The 23811-nt window shown below is 44.0% G+C and overlaps 2 protein-coding genes across 2 annotated transcripts; one reads left to right on the forward strand and one right to left on the reverse strand.

Moving 5' to 3' along the window:
* Positions 1-848: 848 nt before the first annotated feature.
* DNAAF2 (dynein axonemal assembly factor 2) lies at positions 849-21855 on the forward strand. Its single transcript, XM_084630199.1, has 3 exons — positions 849-3871; positions 13138-13284; positions 18687-21855. Exons 1-3 carry the CDS (start codon positions 2066-2068, stop codon positions 19254-19256), a joined length of 2523 nt encoding a protein of 840 aa, XP_084486325.1. The 5' UTR covers positions 849-2065; the 3' UTR covers positions 19257-21855.
* Positions 20573-23811, reverse strand: MGAT2 (alpha-1,6-mannosyl-glycoprotein 2-beta-N-acetylglucosaminyltransferase). The gene has a single exon (XM_084630200.1). It carries the CDS (start codon positions 23528-23530, stop codon positions 22208-22210), a length of 1323 nt encoding a protein of 440 aa, XP_084486326.1. The 5' UTR covers positions 23531-23811; the 3' UTR covers positions 20573-22207.

A 23811-nucleotide genomic window follows, 5' to 3' on the forward strand; every position in this document is an offset into this window, starting at 1 on the left:
ATAATCAACCTGTAGAACTTGTTGCCATGGAATGTTGTGAAAGCCAGAAGTATAACGGGGTTCAACAAAACTTAGATTAAGGATAGGTCCATCAATGGTTATTACCCAAGATGGTCAAAGGTAGCAATCCTATACTCTGGGTGTCCTTAAATGTGTGACAGCTGTAAACTGGGACGGGACAACTGAGGGTTGATCACTCGATAAATTGCCCTATTCTGTTCTTTCCCTCTGAATCATTTGGCACTGGCCACTGACAGAAGACAGGATACTGGGTTAGATGGATCATTGATCTGTCCCAGTATAGCCCTTCTTATGTTGCACAACATATAAAAAAGAAATTAACCCTATTATTATTACAGCTAGACCCACATTTAAAGTTGGAGGCTAGAAATAAAAAAATGTTATAAATATGTAGTAACAAGGTTGTTTCCAGTAGAAAGCTGGGCAGTAATCAATGTGCTTAATGTGCTGTAGATACCTGAAGTTTGAGCATCATGAGAAAAACCTTCCATGTCTGAGAGGTGCTTCCGTCTAAGTCTCAATCACTTTAACAAGCTATTTCACTCAAAATTAACAAAGGGGAAACAACTTTTAAAAAAATTATTTGAAGAAATAAGTTTCTTAAAGTACTTTTCAAAAAAAGGCTAGACTTTTCTCCTCCTCTGTGTAAACTTGAATAGCTCTTACCCACAGTGGCTTTTAACCTTGTTACTTAACCATATTATTTTAAAGCGCCTCAGTGGAAGACCTCACACCTTAACTGAAAGCTTTGACCTTTTTTTTAAAAAAAAAAAAAAAAAATAGAAGTTTAAAGGGACTCTGAAGCTTAACATGACACAGGGTCTTTAAGCTAGATGCCTCTGCAGGAGGTGGGGGAGAATGTGTTGCTACCTTCAAAAATTCTTTGCTATCGTGGAGAGATTTCCAGCTGGTGGTAAGATGACCGCTACAGGCTGGGGACCTACTGGCTAAGCAGCAGTTCTGCAGAAAAGGATCTGGGGATTACAGTGGATGAGAAGCTGGATATGAATCAGCAGTGTGCCCTTATTGGGCTGCATTAGTAGGAGCACTGTCAGCAGATCGAGAGAAGTGATTATTCTCCTCTATTCGGCACTGGTGAGGCTACATCTGGAGTACTGTGTCCAGTTTTGGGCCGCCCCTACAGAAAGGATGTGGACAAATTGGAGAGTGTCCAGTGGAGGGCAATGAAAATGATCAGGGGACTGGAGCACGTGACTCACGGGAAGAGGCTGAGGAACTTGGCTTGTTTAGTCTGCAGAAGAGAAGAGTGAGGGGTGATTTGATAGCAGCCTTCAACTACCTGAAGGGGGGTTCGAAAGAAGATGGAGCTCGGCTGTTCTCAGTGGTGGCAGATGACAGAACAAGAAGCAATGGCCTCAAGTTCCAGCGGGGGAGGTCTAGGTTGGATATTAGGAAACACTATTTCACTAGGAGGGTGGTGAAGCCCTGGAATGGGTTCCCTAGGGAGGTGGTGGAATCTCCTTCCTTAGAGGTTTTTAAGGCCCGGCTTGACAAAGCCCTGGCTGGGATGATTTAGTTGGGCTTGGTCCTGCTTTGAGCAGGGATTGGACTAGGTGCCCTCCTGAGGTCCCTTCCAACCCTGATATTCTATGATTCTATGGAATAATTCATGGGGGTCTTTAAGGGATACAAACAGGGTCCTAGCGGCTGCTGGACAGGAAGGTGAGAGCCACACCAGGCTATGTGCCAATGAACCAGTCCTGCAGCTGCACTCAGAGGGGGTGCACTCAAAGCAGCAAGAAAAAGTCAGGAGGCATGGCCCCCCATCCATGCCCTGGCTGCACCTCAGCCTGGCTGGGGGGAGGGTGGCCTGCGCCAGCCGGCGGCGGGCCTGCTGAGCGGGCAGAGGGAAATAAGGGCGCCCCACGGCAGCCGCTCGGGGCGGAATAGAACCCGCGTACGCGGCTGGCGCCACGGCGCCCCCTAGAGGCGGGAACAGACGGAGCGGCGGGGCCGCCATTTTGTTTGGCGCTGTTTCCACGGAGACCAGCGAGGGTCCGGCCGGGGTGAGCGGGCGAGGCCGATGGCGGCCGCGGGGCGCTCCGGCCTGGAGGAGCTGCAGCTCACGGCCGAGGAGGTGGAGCGGCTGAAGGGCGCCTTCCGGGACGAGCGGTTCCGGGCGCTGCTGGCGGAGTACGCGGCGGAGCTGGCCGACCCGGAGCAGCAGCGGCGGTACGAGGCGGAGGTGACGGCGCTGGAGCGGGAGCGCGGGGTGGAGGTGCGCTTCGTGCACCCGGCGCCGGGCTACGTGCTGCGGACCAGCCAGGGGGGCGCCCAGCGCTGCTACCTCAACGTCTGCAGCGACCCGCTGCTGGGCCGGCCCCAGGCCCGCGCCGAGCCCCGCGGCCAGCGCTGGGCCCTGCCCTACAGCCTGGCCCCCGGCCGCGAGGAGCTGGGCCGCGCCGGCCGCCGGCGCCTGGTCTACGACGTGGTCTTCCACCCGGAGACGCTGCGCCTGGCCGCCCGCAGCGCCCGCTTCAGGCGCATGGTGAGCGACGCGGCGCTGGAGGCGGTGCAGAGCCGCTTCGGGGTGCAGCTGGACCGGGCCAACGCCGTCCCGCTGCGGGGCACCGCCTACAAGGGGGTCCCGCAGGCCTCCGTCATCCGCACCCCGCTGCCAGGGGGCGCGCCGCGGGCCGAGGAGCCCGGCTCCCCGCTGCCGCCCTTCCCGTCCCCCTACTCCTACCCCGCTGCCCCCGGCGGCAGCGCCCAGCCGCCGCCGCCGCCGGCCCCCGCCGCGCCGCCCGGCCCCCAGCCGGGTGACGGGGCTCGGCCCCCGGCCCCCACCGCGCCCCGCTGGAGCCTGCGGCACCGCTCCTACGTGGACCTGCAGGACTATCGCTGCTGCCGGGACTCGGCGCCTAGCCCGGTGCCCCGGGAGCTGGTGGTGACCATCGACCTGCCGCTGCTGAGCTCCGCCGGCCAGGCCGCCTTGGAGATCCGGGGGCGGGAGCTGCGCCTGGACTCGCAGCGGCCCGCCTACCGCCTCCACCTCCGCCTGCCCTACCCGGTGGACGAGAACCGCGGGCAGGCCACCTTCAACAAGGCCAAGCGGCAGCTGCTGGTCACGCTGCCCGTCCTGAGCGTCGCGGCCCCTGCCGAGCCCGGCGGAGCGAGCCTGGAGGAGCCCGAAGTCGGCCCGGCTTCCTCAGTAGGCCTTGGTCCGGGCCAGGAGCAGCGGGAAGAGGCAGGGCCTGCAGCCGGGGAGGAGGAGGAGGAGCTCGGGCTGCCGCCAACTGAGCAAGCGTGTGTGCCAGGCGGTAGCGGCCGGGCCCCCAGCTGCCTGACTCCTCCCGTGACACCGGTGTGCCCCGACAGCGTGGATCTGACCTCGTGCACCACCACCAGCAGCCAGGCGGATCCTTCCCTGGCACCCAGTAACGGGACAGATCTTCCCACTTGTCCCAGCAACAGCCTGTACCCTGCCGTGCCCACCGAGTGCCTGAGCCGCAGCGCAGAGCCCCCCATGAGTTGCAGCGGCGACCCAGACCGTCCTGCGGCCCCCAGCACCTTGACCGCTCCGGTTTGTCCCGCCTTCCAGTGCACCCAAGACGAAGAATCTCTGACCCTGCTCTTGCAGGTGCCAAACATCCAGCCAGAGAGTTTGAAGGGGGAAGTTGGCACAAATCACTATAGACTCAGTTTCAGTTCCAAGGATGCTGCTTCCTACTCCTTCCTCTTACAGTTTCCTCTTGAAAACAAGCTGACCCCCCCAGAGGCTGGTATTAATGTCTCCCCCAACAACGCTGTAATAGGACTAGCCAAATCTCCTGAGAGTGGTGGACTTTGGGGGAAGATGTACTTCGGCTTAAACAGCAACACTTTGCAGGTAATTATCTCTAAAATGACACATCCAATATATAAGGATCCCAAAATAAGCTTAAATTTAGATGTGCTTTGGGGCAGGTCATAGCTTGATCTAGTTTAAAAAAAAAAAGATGATTGACTTAGGGGATAGTTAATGGGCTATAAAGCTTTTCACTTCTAGGCCACTAGTTCAGGTTTAAACCAGGTGGGTAGTGCCTTCAAGTCCATTACCATCTGACAGCTGTTCAGTGGCCTATTATAAAATGAACCAGTACCTGTGATGGCCCTATTCTGATTCACGGACGGTGGGCCGACATTCACATGGCAGAGATCACTGCTACTATTAAGAATCTTAGCAAAAGCCCAGCATTGAATGGGGTGGAATAAAAACTATTATTGCTCTCAGAGGTGGTCCCTCTAAGGGCTTGTCTACACTGGCAACGTTAAAGCTCTGCTGTGACAGCGCTTTAATGTGCTTTGTGTAGTCACGGCACAGTGCTCTAAAAAAACACCTCCACAAGGGGAAAGGCTAGCAGTGCTGAAACTTGCAGCACTCAGGGGTGTTTTTTCACACTGCTGAGCGAGAAAGTTGTAGCATTGTAAATTGCCAGTGTAGACCAGCCCTAAATAACTAAGGCAAATAAGCCCTAAATAACTAAGGGTGAAGACAGGTAGGCACAACGGTGTGAGGGAAGCAAGGCCTAACCTTGCTGTACCTCTTTTGTGGTTAAATAATTGGCTTTAATCTCCAGGGCTATCAAGCTGTCCTCTTCCACGAGCACTAAATTCACATGAACAATAGTGTATGTATGTGTGCACACATACAATTATTTTTAAATGAAAGTGTGTGAATATAGTATACACCAGTGGTTCTCAACAAGGGATACTCAGAGGTCTTCAAGGGGGTACATCAACTCATCTAGATATTTGCCTAGTTTTACAGCCAGCTACATAAAAAACCAAAACACTTAACGAAGTCAGTACAAACTAAAATTTCATACAGACAATAACTTGTTTATACTGCTCTATAATTTGTATACTGAAATGTAAGTACAATATTTATATTCAGATTGATCTATTTTATAATTATATAGTAAAAATAATAAAGTAAGCAATTTTTCAGTAATAGTGTGCTGTGACACTTTTCTATTTTTATGTCTGATTTTGTAAGCAAGTAGTTTTTAAGTGAGGTGGGGGGGGTGTACTCAAGACAAATCAGAGTCCTGAAAGGGGTACAGTAGTCTGGAAAGGTTGAGAGCCACTGCTATACACAACCAATTTCAAGATAACTATATACTGCTATAACTGTTGAAATAAGATTGCTAAAACAAGCAGGTTAACATAAAAAGCAGCTTTAAATGTTAAAAAGCCATTGATTGTCATCTTGAATTAGAGCTCCAGTAACGTCATGTGAGCAATCTAGATGTGATTTCTCGCTTAATTTTTTCCTTATTCCCTGTGCCATGGACATTCAACGTGACTTTGTTTTCTCAGTAGTATTCTTTCCAAAATCTGCAAAAAGAAAAGGAGTACTTGTGGCACCTTAGAGACTAACCAATTTATTTGAGCATAAGCTTTCGTGAGCTACAGCTCACTTCATCGGATCCAAAATCTGAGGATTGCAAAATATTGTGTGACGCTTTCAGGGATTCTGGGACTTCTTAATTTTTATTTTTTTCCCCCCAGTTAGTGTAGAAAGGGACAAGTTTTTTGAAACCTGGCTTCTAATTTTGCATGCCTACATGAAAGCCATCTTATATCAGTGTGGGAGAAGTTGCTGGTGAAAGGAAACCATGTCATTACGGGGCAGTGTAAAAAGTTGAGAATTCATTGGATGGCCCTTCACTATAGCTGTTGTGGTGAATTACCTGGGACAGATTCATGGGCATTTTCTTCAAAGCAAGAGCTTCTGATGTACATCAGTGGAACCATGAGGCATTATCCTCAATGTTCTAATCCATGTGACTAAGAGCTTTTCTTACCTGATATGGCATTGGCCCTATCTGTGCAGATTTCAGTAGACCACTGTCACAGAATATAGGAATCTTTGACTGTTTCCTGAAAAGTCTTAGACATGCATTCTCCTGGTGCAGCTTCACATGGGTATTTTCCCTTTGTCATAATTATTTAGCATGGTGTGTACTCTCTGTATGAAATTCACGTGCACGCAGGTATTACCAGAAACTCTAGCAGCCTGTTGCGCATCCTTGCATCCTAGTACTTGCCAAATCATTATGTAGGGTGCTCAGATAACACCAAAATGTTGCACAGTATTACATTTTTTGCACGACCTCCCATGAGTCCCCTCTGTGATTCTTGTGGAGGTAATGAACCTCAGTTTGGGACACTCTGATGTAATATAATGTGCTTGTAATGAGGTGAATGATTATCTGATTTAATTTTCATGTACCAGTTGAACCTGACTGTTGGTGTTTGGTACATGCATTCATTAGGAGTTAGAATCATAGAATATCAGGGTTGGAAAGGACCTCAGGAGGTCATCTAGTCCAACCCCCTGCTCAAAGCAGGACCGATCCCCAACTCCCCAGATCCCTAAATGGCCCCCTCAAGGATTGAACTCACATCCCTGGGCCAGACCAATGCTCAAACCACTGAGCTATCCCTCCCCAATTTTTGCCCCAATCCCTATATGGCCCCCTCAAGGATTGAACTCACAACCCCGGGTTTAACAGGCCAATGCTCAAACCACTGAGCTATCCCTCCCCTCCCCTTCTGAGTATATGTGGGGAAGGTCACTAAAAGGTTATTCAGGATATCAACCAATCAAAATAGTCAAATGCCTTTCTGAGTTAAAATTTTGAAATTAGATAATCTCATTCATTTTGGACTACTAAATGTGTGTGTGTGTAGGGGAGAGGATGTTTAGGACTTATCATAGGCCATCAGCAGTTCATTAACGTAGTAGATTAAAAATTAATTTATTCTGAGAGACAGTTTTTTTGGGGTATGAGACTTCTGAATTTGAGAAATTAAGGTAAATTGAAGTAATTAATTCTGTTTATTGGATTTTTAGCTAAGACGTTTGCCAAAGGTGACTAAGTGTACCAATACTGATAGCCATGCCTACTGGAACAGGGAAATGATCATTAATATTTAAACATAAGCACCTGTATACCCTATGTTTTCTCTGCTCTTTCAGAGCTCTGCTTATTCTGGCCCTTTGATAGTTTTTCAATCTATTCTGCAAAGAACTCTTCTAGTTCTCTGCCAAATCTTCTGGTCTTCCTCTGCTTTAAATGCTTTTGTGTCAGTCAGAGCCACATTTCCTGTAAACAAGGTCTGGAGAGTGTAAGTCAAGCATGGATACATACGTGCTCTGTGAGAAGAGATTCTTTTGGAATGTACAGAAATGAAGAGCCTGGGGAGCTGACACATTTCTATTGTAAGGGGACTTTCAGCACCCAGACATATTCGTGTAGTGGGTTGGGGTCATTGGGATTTCATCCTTACTTACCCATTCATTTTGAACTGTCAGTTTCTCCTCTGACAGTGCATTATGTTTGTAGGAGTAAAGGCTGACAAAACTTCTTATGACTGTGTAATACCATACTTGACATTCTCTTACTCCACACTGGAGACTAGGGATTGCACTCCTTTCAGGTGTTGTCCCCATTAGCAAACCTGAATTGTCTCAAACCTAGAAGATAGGACACAGTCTTTGAGTTGACATAGTACCACTATTTTCAAGAAGTATAGTTCAGGGAGTAATATTTTTTTCTTTTTCTTTGTTAGACGAGGTCAGATCTTTTAGGGTCTCTGGGCTGGCATACATTCATACTAAATATTTAGGTTTCAATTTTCATACGTGCTGAGCACTTGTAGTTCCAGTTGAAGTAAAAGGGAACTGTAGATGTTCAGTGTTACCCCCTAACTGTCCTCTTTGCGAGGTGGTGTCAGGGACAAATCAAAGGGGAACACAGCGCATCCATCTGATTAAATATTGGCACAAACTCAAAATGCTTTCATCCAAACTTATTATTTTATTAGATCTCAAGCACACACAAATATGCAAAAGGGTTAGAGCGCCCCCAAACAATAGTCTGGAGGTGTCTCAAGTGGTCAAATGACAAGGTTCAAGTGGCCAGCAATCCGCGTGACATTGGGGATTCCAAGAGATGTCCAGAAGGTCAGATCCAAATCACTCAGACCTCTTCCCCTTTTTATGCTCAAAGTGTCACCAATAACCACTGAGCAAGAAGTTTAAGCAAGAAATTTTGAGACATTAGTTATACAGATGTTTTTGCAGAGTCTGCAGTCTCATGGGCCCCAACACACACACACCAGAAGTCAGATATAGACAGACTCCTTGTCTTTTCAAAACCATATACTTCAGCAATTTGAAAGAGATATATAAAAAAACAATTCAGACATATATTAACCAACCGTTTGAGGTTTTTTAGTAGTGTGGGGGAATCTGTCTCCACTGTGGGATTTGCGGGATCTAAGGTTTTTGTGGGTGGTAATGGGATAAAAATGCAAGAAACAATGCAGGAACGGGTGAGAGTGGGTATTGTGGGGCGGGATGGGAGTGGGATTAAAAAAATATTCCCATACAGGGCTCTGATTTAGGGTACTGTCCCTCAAGGCCTCTTCCAAAATCCCCTCCCAGGCTGTTTGCCTAGATTTACCCAACAGCAGATCCTGATCTCTCCCACTGTTACTTATATTCTAGTCTACATCTCCTGTGTTCACACTGGACTACATTCTCCAGAATGCTGTGGTCCTAGGCTAACCCAGGAACAGGGCAAGTGGAAAATCCTGACCCCCCTCTTAAAGGGCTAGCTTGCCTCTTGACATTCAGCCTATGAAATGAAATACTTAATTCTTAACAGAAATAGAAAGCAGGTTTTGATCTTGTTGGGTGAATCAAGAATATATTCTGCTGTCAATAGACTATTTTGTAACAGTAGTTTAAACTATATTCAGAAATGGGTAGCAGACTCAGAGAGGCAGTTAATTTAGGTAGACCAACCACCTGCAGCTTTTGGGGGCAAAAGTGCCTTATTTTATTTAATTAGAGAAATGTTAGTTAAAGTACTAACTGAAATGTATTTAACTTCCTCCAGGTTAAGTGTAAGAGACATCAGGTATTCCTCAGAGTGCTGAGGAGGCTATGCTCATAGGGGTATATACTTTTATCATTGGTGATTGTGCTCTAAAATCATCATCTTTGGAGGAAAAGTTACTGAATACTTAAAATCCTAAAGGCTGACCGCCCTTTAGACATTGGCATTAGGTTTATTCCATAACATACTAGGAATAAGATTACATAGAGAATTGTGCTACCTCCTTTTGTGGGTTATGTATATTATCACCTGTACATGGAATAATCCCCTTACTCTTATCTTTGATTGAGCCCAGTGTTTATGGGATGTAGTGGTGCTGGAAAAATATTTAACTTTTCCAAATATACTTTTTTCATTACTACACTATCTGGTACTCTTTCATCACTGAAGGACACAATCCTCTGTACCAAAAAACCCAAGATCAAACAAACCTGCTTATGATGTGTGTTGGGACTTCAGCTCATGAGTTGTGGTCACAATAATGTCCTCTTCTTAATCTTAAATAAGAACAGTCATACTTTACCATAATGGGAAGTAAATTAAACTTGGGCCTGTGGACTGGTTACAGAGAATGGTAATACACCCCATTTTCTAAGTAATGTTAGACATGCTGTGTTAGTTCATGGTTCGCTCTTATAGTAGATAATTACAAGTTTTATTGTTTGTGAGAAGTTAATTAAGGCATATGTCTGAAAGGATAGGAGAGCTCTCTTGGACCCTTGCATCAACATTGACACGCCTGTGGAGTACATTTTAGATCTGTGTGCAACCAAGTATACCCAAACGACAGTGGATTGACTGTTATCCTACACAGCTGGACCTCCTCATGAATTGACAATCTAAGATAAAGCAAGCATTGTTTTTTCCTTTCTCCTCATATGCTTATATTAGTTTTGTAAGAGTTGGACTCGTGAAATGTATAGTCTTACCTAACTGCATATGTTAATGCTTCCTTGTTATAATGCTGAGAATCTGACTGGCCCCTTCGTAATAATTCTGTATATAATGCTGTAACAGCTGTAACTTCTACCTAGTATTATCTTAAGCACATGTGTAGATATGTACTTTAGAAATGTCGTATTTTCTAACATCTAAACTCCTATGCTCTTTTTTGGTGATAAGGCACATTATAGGGAAAATCCTATTTTGTTAAAGGTAAATGTCCTCCACAGTTGTCTATGTCACAGAGATGTTGACAAGAGAGGCCATGGGAACTTTTTATATAGTCTGTCATTTTAAAAATTTTTTTAAAGGGACTCTCAAGGCTGACAGTCCCTAAAAGTAGTCAATCTCACAATATCTTTAAAAATACCATTTTTTTCTTTTATAAAAATTTCTTCTGACACTTAAAATTATCAACCTTTCCAAAATCAGGGCTGCATTATGGATACAAGTGTGGTAACCCACTATATATGAACCCAGAGGGCTGTGTTCTGAAGTGCAGGGTTCATGTATATTTAAAGCCCTTTCCAACTTCCAAGAATAAAGCTGTCCATGAGAGCTGAGGGGATGGCACAGTGCACCCACAAAATCTGCTTCCCTGCAAACCAAAACAAAGCTGGTGGATCTTACTGATGTCATTTATGAAAGTAGTGGTAGCCTGTCTGTCTTTAGTGCTGGACAAAACTTTTCCTATTATTTCAAAGCAATTTTGAATGTGACTACAAGTGTTGAAAATTTTGTCTTTGTCTATATAGTTGTTTGCAGGTTCTGTAGAGTACTCTTTTTCCTGTCTAAAAAAGAGTTAATATATTGTGATTGGGGCTAGGTTACTTATTATAAGACGATGCTAGAAACTAAGACTTTCAAGATTACTCCTGTGAATGTTTTATTTTGGGGTCAATTAATTCTGTACTGAAGATTTCGAGACACTTACCAAGTTTTTGGCAGGTCACAGGAAGGAAAAAAAGAGAACAGAACAGATTCATTGCTTGGTTTTGAAATAATCTCTTCCCTAAACTACATTACAAATAATAATAGGTTTCCCTCTCATATAAAGCAAACTGATTTCTGAAAAACCTTTAATTGATAGGTGCATTATGGGACTGGACTAGGTGACCTCTCGAGGTCCCTTCCAGTCCTATGATTCTATAATTCAGCACTCAGATTGTATGTGATCAAGAGGAGAGTTCAACAGAAACCATTGACGTCTACAGTTTGTTCCTCAGCACGATCAATCAACAGAGCAAACTCTACAGATGGCAGATGCAGTACAAGATGACAACGACTCAAGGATTCCAGACAGCCAGTCATTGTAACTAACGGACAGCCAAATGAACAAGTTCTTATGCAACTAGGTCATGTAATTAGAAAACCAATACCATTCAGAGACACTTATCAGACAAATTTCAGAGTAGCAGCCGTGTTAGTCTGTATTCGCAAAAAAAAAGGAGTACTTGTGGTACCTTAGAGACTAACCAATTTATTTGAGCATAAGCTTTCATCTGAATGCATCCGATGAAGTGAGCTGTAGCTCACGAAAGCTCATGCTCAAATAAATTGGTTAGTCTCTAAGGTACCACAAGTACTCCTTTTCTTTAACAGACAAAGACAGTGTGATAGCATAAATACTGTAAATGATAGGAATGTAGAACTTAAAGGGGGAGATATAACAGAATGCTAAAGTTTATTACACTGTTCTGCCACTTGGTGGCACTGTGTGAAATACCGTCTTTAAGCTAACCTCAGTCATAGCTGGCAAAGCATTAAAGGATCTTATGATACGCACTAGATGTGTTCGTCTCGCTGAGAAGCAAGCTGGGTAGTTAGTCCACGTCTGGTACAGGAGCATAACAGGGATATCAATGGCTAAGTCCTTTCTACAAAATGCAGTCACCATTACTACCATTAGTGGTGGATGCTGCTAGTGTAAACAAGCCCCCTACTGTATTCTGTTCATGAATAATCTCTCTGCACCCTTCCTTTCTGTCCTGCTGTCTGTGTACGTTTCTTGGATTGTAAACTCTTCGGGCAGAAAATGGGTTTAATTCTATACTTTGTAAATTGGCAGTATACACATGATCTCCAAATTTTCATTTAATATTGTATGACTATGGAACTATTTCATGCTCCCAATTATAGCTTCTTTTAGTGATCGGAATTATATCTTTGAGAGTCCAGACACAGTTGGGATGAGAGAGCTGAAAATATTTAAAATTGCCTCATTGCATCTAACATCAACAGGACTTCCCTGGTGGCTGTACTTTTCTGGTATTCCAGCTCTTATTAGGTTGATGAAATGAGGGAGTAAAAAGGAATGAGGGATTTAAAAGTGTGTATATTAAAACAATCCGAGTAATTGAGAATCCTGGAAAAAGGGGTTTAACCTTTTTCCAACTATTTTACATAATGGAAGAATTTATTGTTAAATAGAAAAAGAAACAGATTAATAAATCTATAAAGTATTGTCTTTTTTTAAACAACAAGATATTCCTGGTTGTATTTTTTGGACTATTAATATCCACAGCTGGTTTGAGTCATAAGATGAGTAGCAACATGCTTCACAGTGTACCTGAACCACATCTGAATAGCCCTAAAAATATACCCTGGAGTATCTTATTTAACTGTAAACTGCATTTCATTCCATTCCACTTGTATTTACTCATACCTGAATGAAGATCTAAAGAGACAAGTTTGTTACACAGATCTGAAATGGATGTTGTCATATATATATTTCATACTCTCCGCTCTAGAAAGCCTAGTCTTGAAATCTGATGACTAAATGAGCTGGAATTACAAACTAATCAGATGTTTGTATTTTTCTTAAGGGAAGGTAATTAAGCAAACCCAAAGATCCAGAACTTTTTTTAATCGAATATCAAAAGAGAAGGGAGGGCAATTGAAACATTTTTTTCATTGTAATCGTTCCTCAAATGGAAACTTAAACACATTACATGTAGAAAACATGTCTCCCTTTAAACCATTGCCTCTTGTGTGAGTCAGACCCATATTTTGTACAGAAATCATTTAAACCATTTTCTTCATGTTCATCTCTCACTACTTCTGAATGTCTTACTGAAAATTAATTAAACCAGAGATTTAAACAGATACTTTTTTCATAAGCAATGTGTGTGTCTCAGCTGCACATTCAGAATCAGAATTTTGTGTGTATGTATATATTTAGTGGGGTGCTGAGTACAAAAGCACTGATACATGTTCCTTTCACATTATGTAAACGTAACTTTGTTTCTTTTGCCTTTAGGAAAGGTTGTTTGTCAGTGACGAAAATGTTGATGAATTTCTGGATAGTGTCTTGTGCCCTTCATTCCTCAAACAGACAACACTGGAAAGCCAACCATTAATTGAAGTACTTGATGTTACGGAGGTCAAAAGTCAAATCAGATTAAAGGTAAGGATCTGCTAAGCAATCATACATGGCACTTCTATAGTTAAACAAGAATAGTGTGTGAAACCTCCCTCAAATGGAGTCATTCCTGCTTTGTTTGGATACTACTGAAAATCATGTATAGGAAGTGATGTTTGCAAGTGTAAACATGAGTTTTTGGAAAGGCCGATTTACTTTAAACTCCATTTAATTTAACTTGAATGGTGAAGTGGAACTACGTACAGTTCTGGCTTGGCAACAGTTTTATTGGGATGACAGTGAAACATTGTGTTGTCTCATGTATAAATACCTATATGTTAAATCCCTCCTTCATATTAAAACAAAAATAGTCTCAGATTTCTACCTCAGTAGTGTTCAGGGGATACAGATACCCAGAAAGTGCTTCCAGTTCACAGCCACTTGGCTGTGCTGGAGTCTACACGCTCCAGAAAAACCAGGGGTAGGGACGTGATTGGAATAGAACCAGTCTGAGGCCTTGTCAACACTGCAGAGTTTTGGTGGCAAACAGCAGAAGTGTACACACTGCGAAGCCACTTTTGGTGACAAAACTCTTCTGTTTTTTGGTGACAAAAAACCACCTCGATGAGAGACATAGGGCTTTTTGCATTATGCAAATTTGCATCATTATGTCGACATAATTGGCCTCCCCAAGTATCACACATTATGACTGCTGTGACAGCTTGGCTCTGCTCGCTGTTTTCAACTTGGCTGCCCTGCAGGCATGCGCCTCTCCTCTTTCAAGGCTCCAGGAAGCTTTGACATTCCTCGCCCTGGAGAGCTCACCCAGCTGTTGAGGAGGCTGTGGGAGAGAGAGCTCAAGGGAATTGCAGAACTGCAGGTAGGCAAAGCAGGCTGCTGCTGTGGGGGAGGGGGGAGCGAGAGAGACTGTTGTGGATTGATTGCTCACGCACTCTCACACACACACACACACCTCTTCCTCCTCCACATACACTTTAGGTGAAAAACAGCTGGCAATCTAGTGGGATGCCCAGGGAACAATGGGATTGAGAAACCTGCACCATGTGACACTGTACTTACCCCATGAGGCATTGCAAACCCTTCCCAAAGCACCATGCAACCAATTGCACAGTGGGATAGCTACCCACAGTGCACTGCTCTGTGTGTCAATGCAAGAGCTGCTAGTGTGGATGGGCTCTGCCAACACAAGGAGCATAGTGTGGATATGCAACAGTGGGTAATTAAAGCGGCATAACTTCTGTTGACAAAACTCTGCAGTGTAGACAAGACCTAACTCTCCAACTCTTCTTTAAGGATGTGCTCAATATGAATAAGTGAAGAGTCCATGTCCCTCCATATACACAATTTTGAGTAAAGTTTTGGAACCCTGTGGATATAGTGTACAGTACTTCAGTGGTTCTCAACCAATATCTAGATGAGTTGATGTACCCCCTGGCCTGGGGGTACATGGGTCTTCCAAGGGGTACATCAACTCACCGAGATATTTGCCTAGTTTTACAACAGTCTACATAAAAAGCGCTAGAGAAGTCAGTACAAACTAAAATTTCATACGTTGACTTGTTTATACTGCTCTATATGCTATACATTGAAATGTAAGTACAATATTTATATGCCTATTTATAATTATATGGCAAAAATGAGAAAGTAAGCAATTGTTCAGTAATAGTGTGCTGTATTTTGTATTTTTATGTCTGATTTTGTAAGCAAGTAGTTTTTAAGTGAGGTGAAACTTTGGGGTACTTAAGATAAATCAGAGTCCTGAAAGGTGTACAGTAGTCTGGAAAAGTTGAGAACCACTGGCATACTCCATTGGGTTGAGGTACCTCTGATTTAAAATCTTTCATGCTTATAGATGCGGCTCAAGACAGAAGGCCCAAAATTTATACTTTGGAATGTGGGGGTCACAGACGGGAGGCTTAGGGAGAGGACAGAAAACTCGTTGTTTTGGGGATTGCAATGAGGATGGACTATGCTGAAATGGACAGGGAGGTCACAACAAAGAGGAGCAGTGGGACTGTTGGGAAGGTAGAGAGGGTACCTTGGAAAGTTTGTCTGGATAAAAATCTCAACTTCTTCTATTTGAGCTGAGCTAAATCTTTGAATCTTGTGAGTTTTCTGTGTCAGTTAGGGCATACTTGTGAGAGTACAGGGCTCTCGTCTACAGAAGAGCAGTGTGACTAGAGGATTAACATGGGACTGGGAGGCAGGACTTCATGAATTCTAATCCTACCACTGCCATTCATGTGGTGTCAGCTAACTGACTCTCCTCCCTCAGTTTTTCCATTAGTTCACAGGGTATCTGAGGGGTATAGTAAGCTTAAGCATTATCTCCATTTTATCAAACACAAAACTGTGGTACATAGGATAAGTAACTTGCCAGAAGTCCTACAAAAACTACATGGCAGTGTCAGCCACAGGAAATCAAACTCTCCTTGCTCCTTGTCTCCTGCCTTACCCAGAAAACTATCCTTTCTGCCCCCTTCATTGTCTAAATACACGGAGGTACAGCCACATTTATAACCCCCCCTCCCCCAAAATTAATTACATCTGAACCCTTTACAATAACTGAACAAGTTTGGAAAAAGCTTTCTCTGCTTTTTCAGTTTAACTTTGTCCATAGTAACTTTCACTGTTTCCCGTCTCTAGTGAATGTTTCCTCTCTTGTTTGTATGAAATTTTCAGAGTAATAGAGAGCACAACGTTTTTAAGATAGCAAAATGTGATGGTAAAACTACCAAAACTGATGGGGATTTGGGAAGGCATAGCACCTGAAACTTCTTTTTTTTTGAAACCCATTACATTACGTTTCAAGTTGACAGGGTCTGTTTAGGTCCCATCTACAACTGTATGTTGCAGCTCTAGCCAACACTTAAATGCTAATCCAAAAACCGGTTTCAGAGTAACAGCTGTGTTAGTCTGTATTCGCAAAAAGAAAAGGAGTACTTGTGGCACCTTAGAGACTAACCAATTTATTTGAGCATAAGCTTTCGTGAACTACAGCTCACTTCATCGGATGCATACTGTGGAAACTGCAGAAGACATTATATGTCTTATTATGTTGTTGTTATATTATAATATTATATATAGTATTATATATATAATGTCTTCTGCAGTTTCCACAGTATGCATCTGATGAAGTGAGCTGTAGCTCACGAAAGCTTATGCTCAAATAAATTGGTTAGTCTCTAAGGTGCCACAAGTACTCCTTTTCTTTAATCCAAAAACCAAAGTTCAGAAGTGGAATTTGGACTTTGATACTGAAGTAGCTGAGTAAAGAACTTACTTCAGGGCTAGTTGCTCCGCTGTTACTTCAGTTCACTCTTCTTTCAGTTAACTATGGTTAAACTATGAGAATTTTTCCAGATTTCACTTCGCATCACATTGTGGTGTCCTCATTTGCATTTACATATTTTTGCATTGTTCCAAATTAGTCATGTTAAATATTTTGTCCCTCACTTTTGTAATTTATTCAATATTTAGCCATAGTTTAAGATGCATGTTTTGTGCAGATCTCAAAATAAGATATAGCCTTTTGCACATTCAGTTTGTTTGTGTCTAACAATAGATAACTCCACAGTGGTACAGTGGGCCTAAATTCTGTCGCAAGGCTCCCTGATGAACGATATTGAATTGTCATTTGTGGCAGCTTCAAGTAATGTCAATAATAAGGTTTTAATTAAATAAATAGTCACTATAGTAATCCCTTAACCTACTATTAATTTCAACAATTTGGCTTTATATTTTTTTCAATTTTACTCCACCCTTAGTTTTCAGCATGCAGCAGAGTTGTGAAGTTCCAATATATCACTATTACCAGCCGGAGAGTGGGGTGGGAGGAGGTATCGTTTCATGGTCTCTGTGTATATAATGTCTTCTGCAGTTTCCACAGTATGCATCCGATGAAGTGAGCTGTAGCTCACGAAAGCTTATGCTCAAATAAATTGGTTAGTCTCTAAGGTGCCACAAGTCCTCCTTTTCTTTTTGCGAATACAGACTCTGAAACCTGTCAATATATCACTGCATTTCTAATCTATGAGTGCATTGTAGAAGTCTTTGGAGGAAAGCTGGAGATTTTGGACACTGAATAAACCAGGGGTTCTCAAACTGCACTGCACCCCCCCTTCTGACAACAAAAATTACTACATGACCCCAGGAGGGGGGACCAAAGCCTGAGCCTGCCCAAGCCCCGCTGCTGCAGGCAGAGGGACCAAAGCCAAAGCCCAACCCTCACCGCTGCAGGCAGGGAGGCCAAAGCCCAAGCCCTGCCATTGAGGAGTGGGGGAAGGAGCACAAAGCCTGAGCCCTACCACCCCAGGCAGGGAGGCCAAAGCCCAAGGGCTTCACCCCACATGAGGGGCCTGTAACCTGAGCCCCACCGCCCAGGGCTGAAGCCCTCGGGCCAAGCTTCAGCCCCGGGCCCCAGCAAGTCTAACACCAGCCCTGGCGACCCCATTAAAATGGGGTCCCGACCCAGTTTGAGAACCGCTGGGATAAACAGATTTGGCTTTTGGCACCAAGGAAGTGAGGGAGAGAGGGAAGGTAGTTTGGGGTATTAGTACCCAAGAGGTGGGTGAAGCTTTCGTCACTGCTAAGGGAATGAATCTTCTCTTACTTTCTTGTTCACACGGTGACAGTAACTCATCTGGGGGGTGGGGAGTAGACTAGAGAAGATTTGGAAGGGTAACAAATCTTGAAATTGCTAGTTCCCGGAGCTAGGCAGCTGCCTTTGTCAACATTAAGTCACTCCACCACAGCCAGCCACACCCTATTTATTAACAATGAATACACACTATGTAAAAGCTTCTGCTGAAATAACCAACAGCAAAAAAGTGAGTGTGGATCTGTGGTATTCAGTCATCTGTTTCAGAGTGCTCACCTTAGTGAGATGAACAAGAACAGTTCTCTGACATTGTTTTATGCACACTCAAGAAGACAACACTGCATTAGTTAAACTTTCCACATGTAACAGGGACATAGTTTTCACAGCCCTACAGGCTAGGAACATTTCCTCAAATGAAAGTTTATATTCTGGGGCCAATTTTGCAGCCATGGATTTATGCAAGGCTGTGTGTAATAACCCAACTGCAATCATTTGCTTTTTCTTCCACTATTAACTGTTGTACATCATTACCAATGGGCAGCTATCCAGCAGCTCTTTCCCACTATAAGGTTTTACTCTGCTGTGGAAAGAATATAATACACTCCCACATGCATTTTGATTACAGTATTGGGAAACCCTCAGCACAGGTCTGATTTAGCTTTCTGAAAGCACAGATTAACACAGATTGTAGATCTCATAGAAATAAATGCATCCTGAGTTATTCAGTGTCTAGGGCCTGCCATTGATCGTATTTTTGTGTGTTCAGTCAACATTAAGTGTTAGGGTATCAAAGTACAATTAATTTCCTGCTTTTTTTCCTCAACAGTCACAGGAGGTTAAACATTGTGAACTTGGTGAAAAAGAACAAAGAATTAACAATTCAGGAAGAGATCAAGTTGAAAAAGAGAACAGAAACTATTTAAAAACAAATATAGAAGCTAACCATATTGCAGCTGACACAGCTGGAGAACATGGTATGGAAACTGACATTACTACTGGATCTTTTACAACTGCTAAAACAATAGGAGTAGTAGATTGTAGTTCAGGCCATTGTTTGCAAGTTGAACCTATTGACACTAGTTTAGCAATTTCTGGGAAATCTCAGATAAATGAACCACAGTTAGAACTTGCTTTCACAACAGGCAAAAGTGCCACATCCTTGGACTGTGAAAAGCAAGAATTACTTCATTTGAAAGAGCAGGCAAAAATAAGAAGGGATGAAGAAGTCCTGTCTTCAGAGCCAGCAGAAGAGAACCAGCACCATTTGAACTGTAGACCAGTTTCTCCAATTATAAAGGAAATGAATATGCAAGATGGAAGTGTGCAAATTGTTAGAGATCATACAACACACGGTGCATTAATTTTTCAAAATTCTTTGTTGTATGAATTGGATTAAGTTATGTCAGTTAGGATTTTAATTGTAATGGTCAGTTTATTATCTGCAGTTCAGGCTTCTGTTTTTTGGCATCTAAATCATTGCACGGAAAGCAGAAATCTGAACTTGAGTCTGACAACTTCAATAAGAGGAACCAATTTAATTGTTTTGTTTACAAGTCAATTTATGTTAATTTTGATTTTTTTACAGTTTTAACTTTCTTTAAAATAAAAATATTTTCATAAGAAATGTTCAATTGAGTAGAAATTAAAACATATAAACAGCAACAGTGGACTACTTTCCCTTCAAGGACTTGGATCTTGATTAGTTGTGTAATCTCTCTAATGTAATAAAGTTCTTATATATGTTTATCTACTGTGTTTTTGCAATGCTTCTCTCCAGATTTGCTATCTTTGTTCAACTTAATGACAAACAATACCCATCATTTGAAGTAAATATTTGCCAATATTCATTTTGTGATGATTGTAGGGTTTTTTGGCAAATAAAATTTTTCATTCCATGGAGAGGCCCACTGTTTAATTAGTCTCCTTAAAATAAATGTTTATACTGCTATCTTAGCCTACTACTTTCCTTCAGATACACAGTATCCAAATACACCATTTAACTAATTTGTTTCCTTGTTATCCAGTGCATCAAACCCTGCATTTCCCAACATCTCTGCATTTATTCATGTATAGTCATCTTCTAGTATGGAGTCAATTCATCTAAATTATTCTTACCACTCAAAATAAGTTTCCTGTGGTTTAAATGTGCTGCACGTCGGATTGCATAGCAGTGGAAGTGCAACAACAAGCAAGAACACTTCTGAGCTTTGATATCAAACTTTCAGATCCCTTTTCTGTCACTTTCAAAAAAACAACCACCCATTCCTTTACAAACCGTTGTACATACTGAAGAAAATGTACTTCTGAACAAAATGAGGTTAAATTTGATTTACAGTTCAAATCTCCCACAGTTAGGTTGTTTACGTAGCTGTGCCAACCACAAGTACTTCTTGGGGCTGCATATACTTAACAGAGCAAGTACTGAATTTTATTGCTTGTGACAACTTTAAAATGTATATACTGTGTTGGTTCCAGGATATTAGAGAGACAAGGTGGGTAAGATATAACTTTTATTGGACCAACTTCCTGTTGGTGAGAGACTTACACCAAGCTCCTCTTCAAATAAAATCTGAAGAACAGCTCTGCATAAGCAGCAAAGCTTCGTGCGCTCTCTCTCTCTCTCACCAACAGGAAGTTGGTTCAGTAAAAGATATTACCTCACCCACCTTATCTAACTCTAAAGTTTGACAGTTAAATTACCCAGGAGAACAATTTGTTTTGGCATACATTCTATTTTTTAAAAAGTAATAAACATCCACATATTGAGATGGCTTCATAACAGTTGTTTTGTTTCCTCTCCAGTGAATACATTTAAGCAATTTATTCACATACCATAAAGTAGGAGAGAAAATTAAGAACAGAGTTTTGTTGAAAGTTACGTCTCCTCTATCAGCACACAAGTTAACCAGTTTCATTGAGCAATAATTATTTTTAGACAGGAACAAAAGGCCACTGACCCTCTCTTATCCTAATACAAGTGCAGTAGAGTTTTCTTCAGGCTGAATGTAACAAATTTATCCAATCACTTTTTTTTAATTAATGTCTGTAAGTCATCTAGCTACATGAAAGTACTTTTAGAATAATTCATGTCACCCCATTTTTAAAACCTTGGTTTGTATGTATTTGATATGGTTTATGGGGACTAGCTGATGTTTAGTGACTGCATTCCAGCTGTCACGTACATTCCCCCTCTATACTTTGTCTAAGTCATTCAGTGAAATCTGTTTTAAGTCTATTCCACAAAACTTCTTTAACTAGTACTGACAAGTTTGTTGTACTTCAATGGTGACATTTTAAAAAAAAAAATGCATCACTACAGTTAGAACAGACAAATGTTTCACTTTAACAAATGGCATTGTTTCGTATGGTTTCTGGCTTTCGGTTCCGGTTCAATATATGTTTTCATTAAACAGTACGTTTATTCTTTTTATATGGCTGACTAATTTGAAAGCTAAGTGTTGTGATTACTTTCTGCCGAAGGAGGTTAATATTGTGTTTCTCTATTTTAACTCAATTACTGATTTTTTTAATGAAGTTAGATGTACGCTCTTTGAATGGGTAATGATGACATTTGGTGTATGTTTAAACCCCTTTTGTATTAGGAAAACTGAATTTTGTCATAGCAGGAAAGATTTAAACTAAACTAATGGTTTTGCAGAATCAAGGACTTTCATGGTATTACAAATGTGAATTTTATTTTGGCAGAACTAAAAAAAAATATATTTCTACATTAAACTGAGCAATGATTTGTCCCTCTTCATATAATCAAATACATAGCAAATAAGAGAATGCTCTTGCAGATATGCACTAAATCTCAAGCAAGCCTAATAAAATAGTACAAGCTTGTGGAATGCTGAATGATTTTACTCTAATGTCACTGAATTTAAACAATAAGTAGTTATTTAAAACAGTACAGGGCTGCTGGACTGCAAACTGACTAGAGTTCAGTCAAGCTTATTCCATTCCACCCTTACTCTTCTCAGTACTTTGAGTATCATGGATTTGCTCATTTCAAAATGTATTTTACATGGAGTTTAAGAGATTCTGAAAGTGAAAAGCCCTATAATGTAATAGAGAAGATGCATTTTAATGTTGTTTATCCTTGTCAGTAAGCACAGCATAATGGCTACTTTCTGTATGTGGGCTTAAATTTTGATTTCCAGCTGATCTCAGCAGTAGAGTCTGTCCCATTTAAAAAAATCTAACTGGGAAACATGAAAGATTACTATTTTTAGACACCTTTTACAAGAATGTTTATTCATCTTAAAGCAGAAACCCTTTTATACACTTTTGTCCATAAGACAGTATGGAATAATTCACAAGAGAGGCTATTTGAGAGTTTGATTTTCACTGCAGTCTGCGATAACTTTTACAGAGTTCATGGTCTCGAATATCTCCCCACCCTCCGTTTTTCACGTGAGGGGAGAGAGGTGCCATGGCGTACCTTTTACTGACACTCATTGTTTCAGGAAACAGGAACTGTTGGTTGCTGCTTAAGAGCGAGTCGATTTTGGCACTCTGGGTGGAGGGTCTGCAGGATTTCTTGTGGTGCATGCCACAGTCCCCTGTATGAAAAACCCTGGGGATTTCGGGTACTAGCACTTTCCAGAACTTTGGAAGACAAGAGACAGTCAAATGCTGCAGCGTCCAGTCCCAGTTGTAGTCGTCGTACGTGCAGAAGGCATCCGTGCACTCGATCAGTTGCTGGTACGTGTCTCTGCTGAAGGCCATGCCCATGTTGTGCTCGGTGGACTTCCACGTCTTCATCTCCACCTTGTCGGCTCTGCCGGAGAAGCCACCCCGCACGACGTTGTAGCTGCCAAGGGAGAGGACCTGGCACTCCGGGCACTCCCGCTGCTTCAGCGCCCACAGCTGCTTGAGGACGTGGTAGAAGTCGGGGGCCAGGTAGTGATCCTCCTCCAGGAAGAGCACCAGCCCCGTGTGCTCCCGCAGCGCCCGGAGCCGCTCCCACACGAAGTGCAGCTTCCACCACCAGTGGTGCTTGGTCTGCGAGAACTTGGCCTCGCGGTAGTGGCCGAAGGAGTCCGGGAACTCGGCGTTGATGCAGCCCAGGCGCCGCGCCGCCCGCCGGTCCAGGTCGCGCGGGCAGTCGCGGGGGTCGTGGCCGGGGAACTCGCGCGGGTAGAGCTGGCTGCTGAAGGGGAAGAAGATCTGCAGCACCTGGCAGAACTCCACCTGCGCCGCCAGCCGGTTCAGCTCCTCCGACCACAGGTCGTGGCTCAGCACCAGCAGCGCGCGCTCCACGCCCGGGGCCCGGCGCAGCGAGTCCAGCAGCAGCCGCAGGTGCTCGGCCCGCTCGTGCACCTGCACCACCAGCACCAGCTCCAGCCCGCCGGGCGGGCGGCGGGGGGAGCGCGCCAGGTTGCGCACGGGCTGGTCGAAGTTGAGCTGGTAGAAGAGCGAGCGGTAGCCCAGCGTCCCGTTGGCCGGCTCGGCCCTGGGCGGCGGCGGCGGCGCCGAGGCGTTGGCGGCCCGGCGGCCGGCGGCGGAGGCGGCGAGCTCGGCCGGCCGGCTGGCGGCGCGGGGCGCGGGCGGCTCGCCGGGCTCGGGCTTGCGCGGGCGGCCGTGGCTGCCCCAGAGCGCCAGGCCGCAGGCGGCCACCAGCAGCGCCAGCAGCAGCACCTTGCGCTTGTAGATGCGGAGCCGCATGGTCCCGGGGCGGGGGGCGGAAGCGGGGCCTGCCGCTCGGCTCGGCTCGGCTCGGCCCGCCCCTAGCTCATCGCGGGCGCCGCGCTCCCCGCTCGCCCCAGGCGGCGGCGGCCAGACCGAGCCCGGAAGGGGGAGGAGACGCCCTGGGGCCGCCCCTCCGGCATCAGCGCCGCGGCCCTCCCGGAGCGCGGGGGCGCCCAGCCCGCGGCGCGCGCATGGCCCCGGCGGCGGCGGCGGCACCTCGCGGAGGGAGGCGGGCACCAACTGTCACGGCGGCGGCG

This window comes from Lepidochelys olivacea (assembly GCF_965140295.1).
Source record: "Lepidochelys olivacea isolate rLepOli2 genome assembly, chromosome: 6".
Lineage (NCBI taxonomy): Eukaryota > Metazoa > Chordata > Testudines > Cheloniidae > Lepidochelys > Lepidochelys olivacea.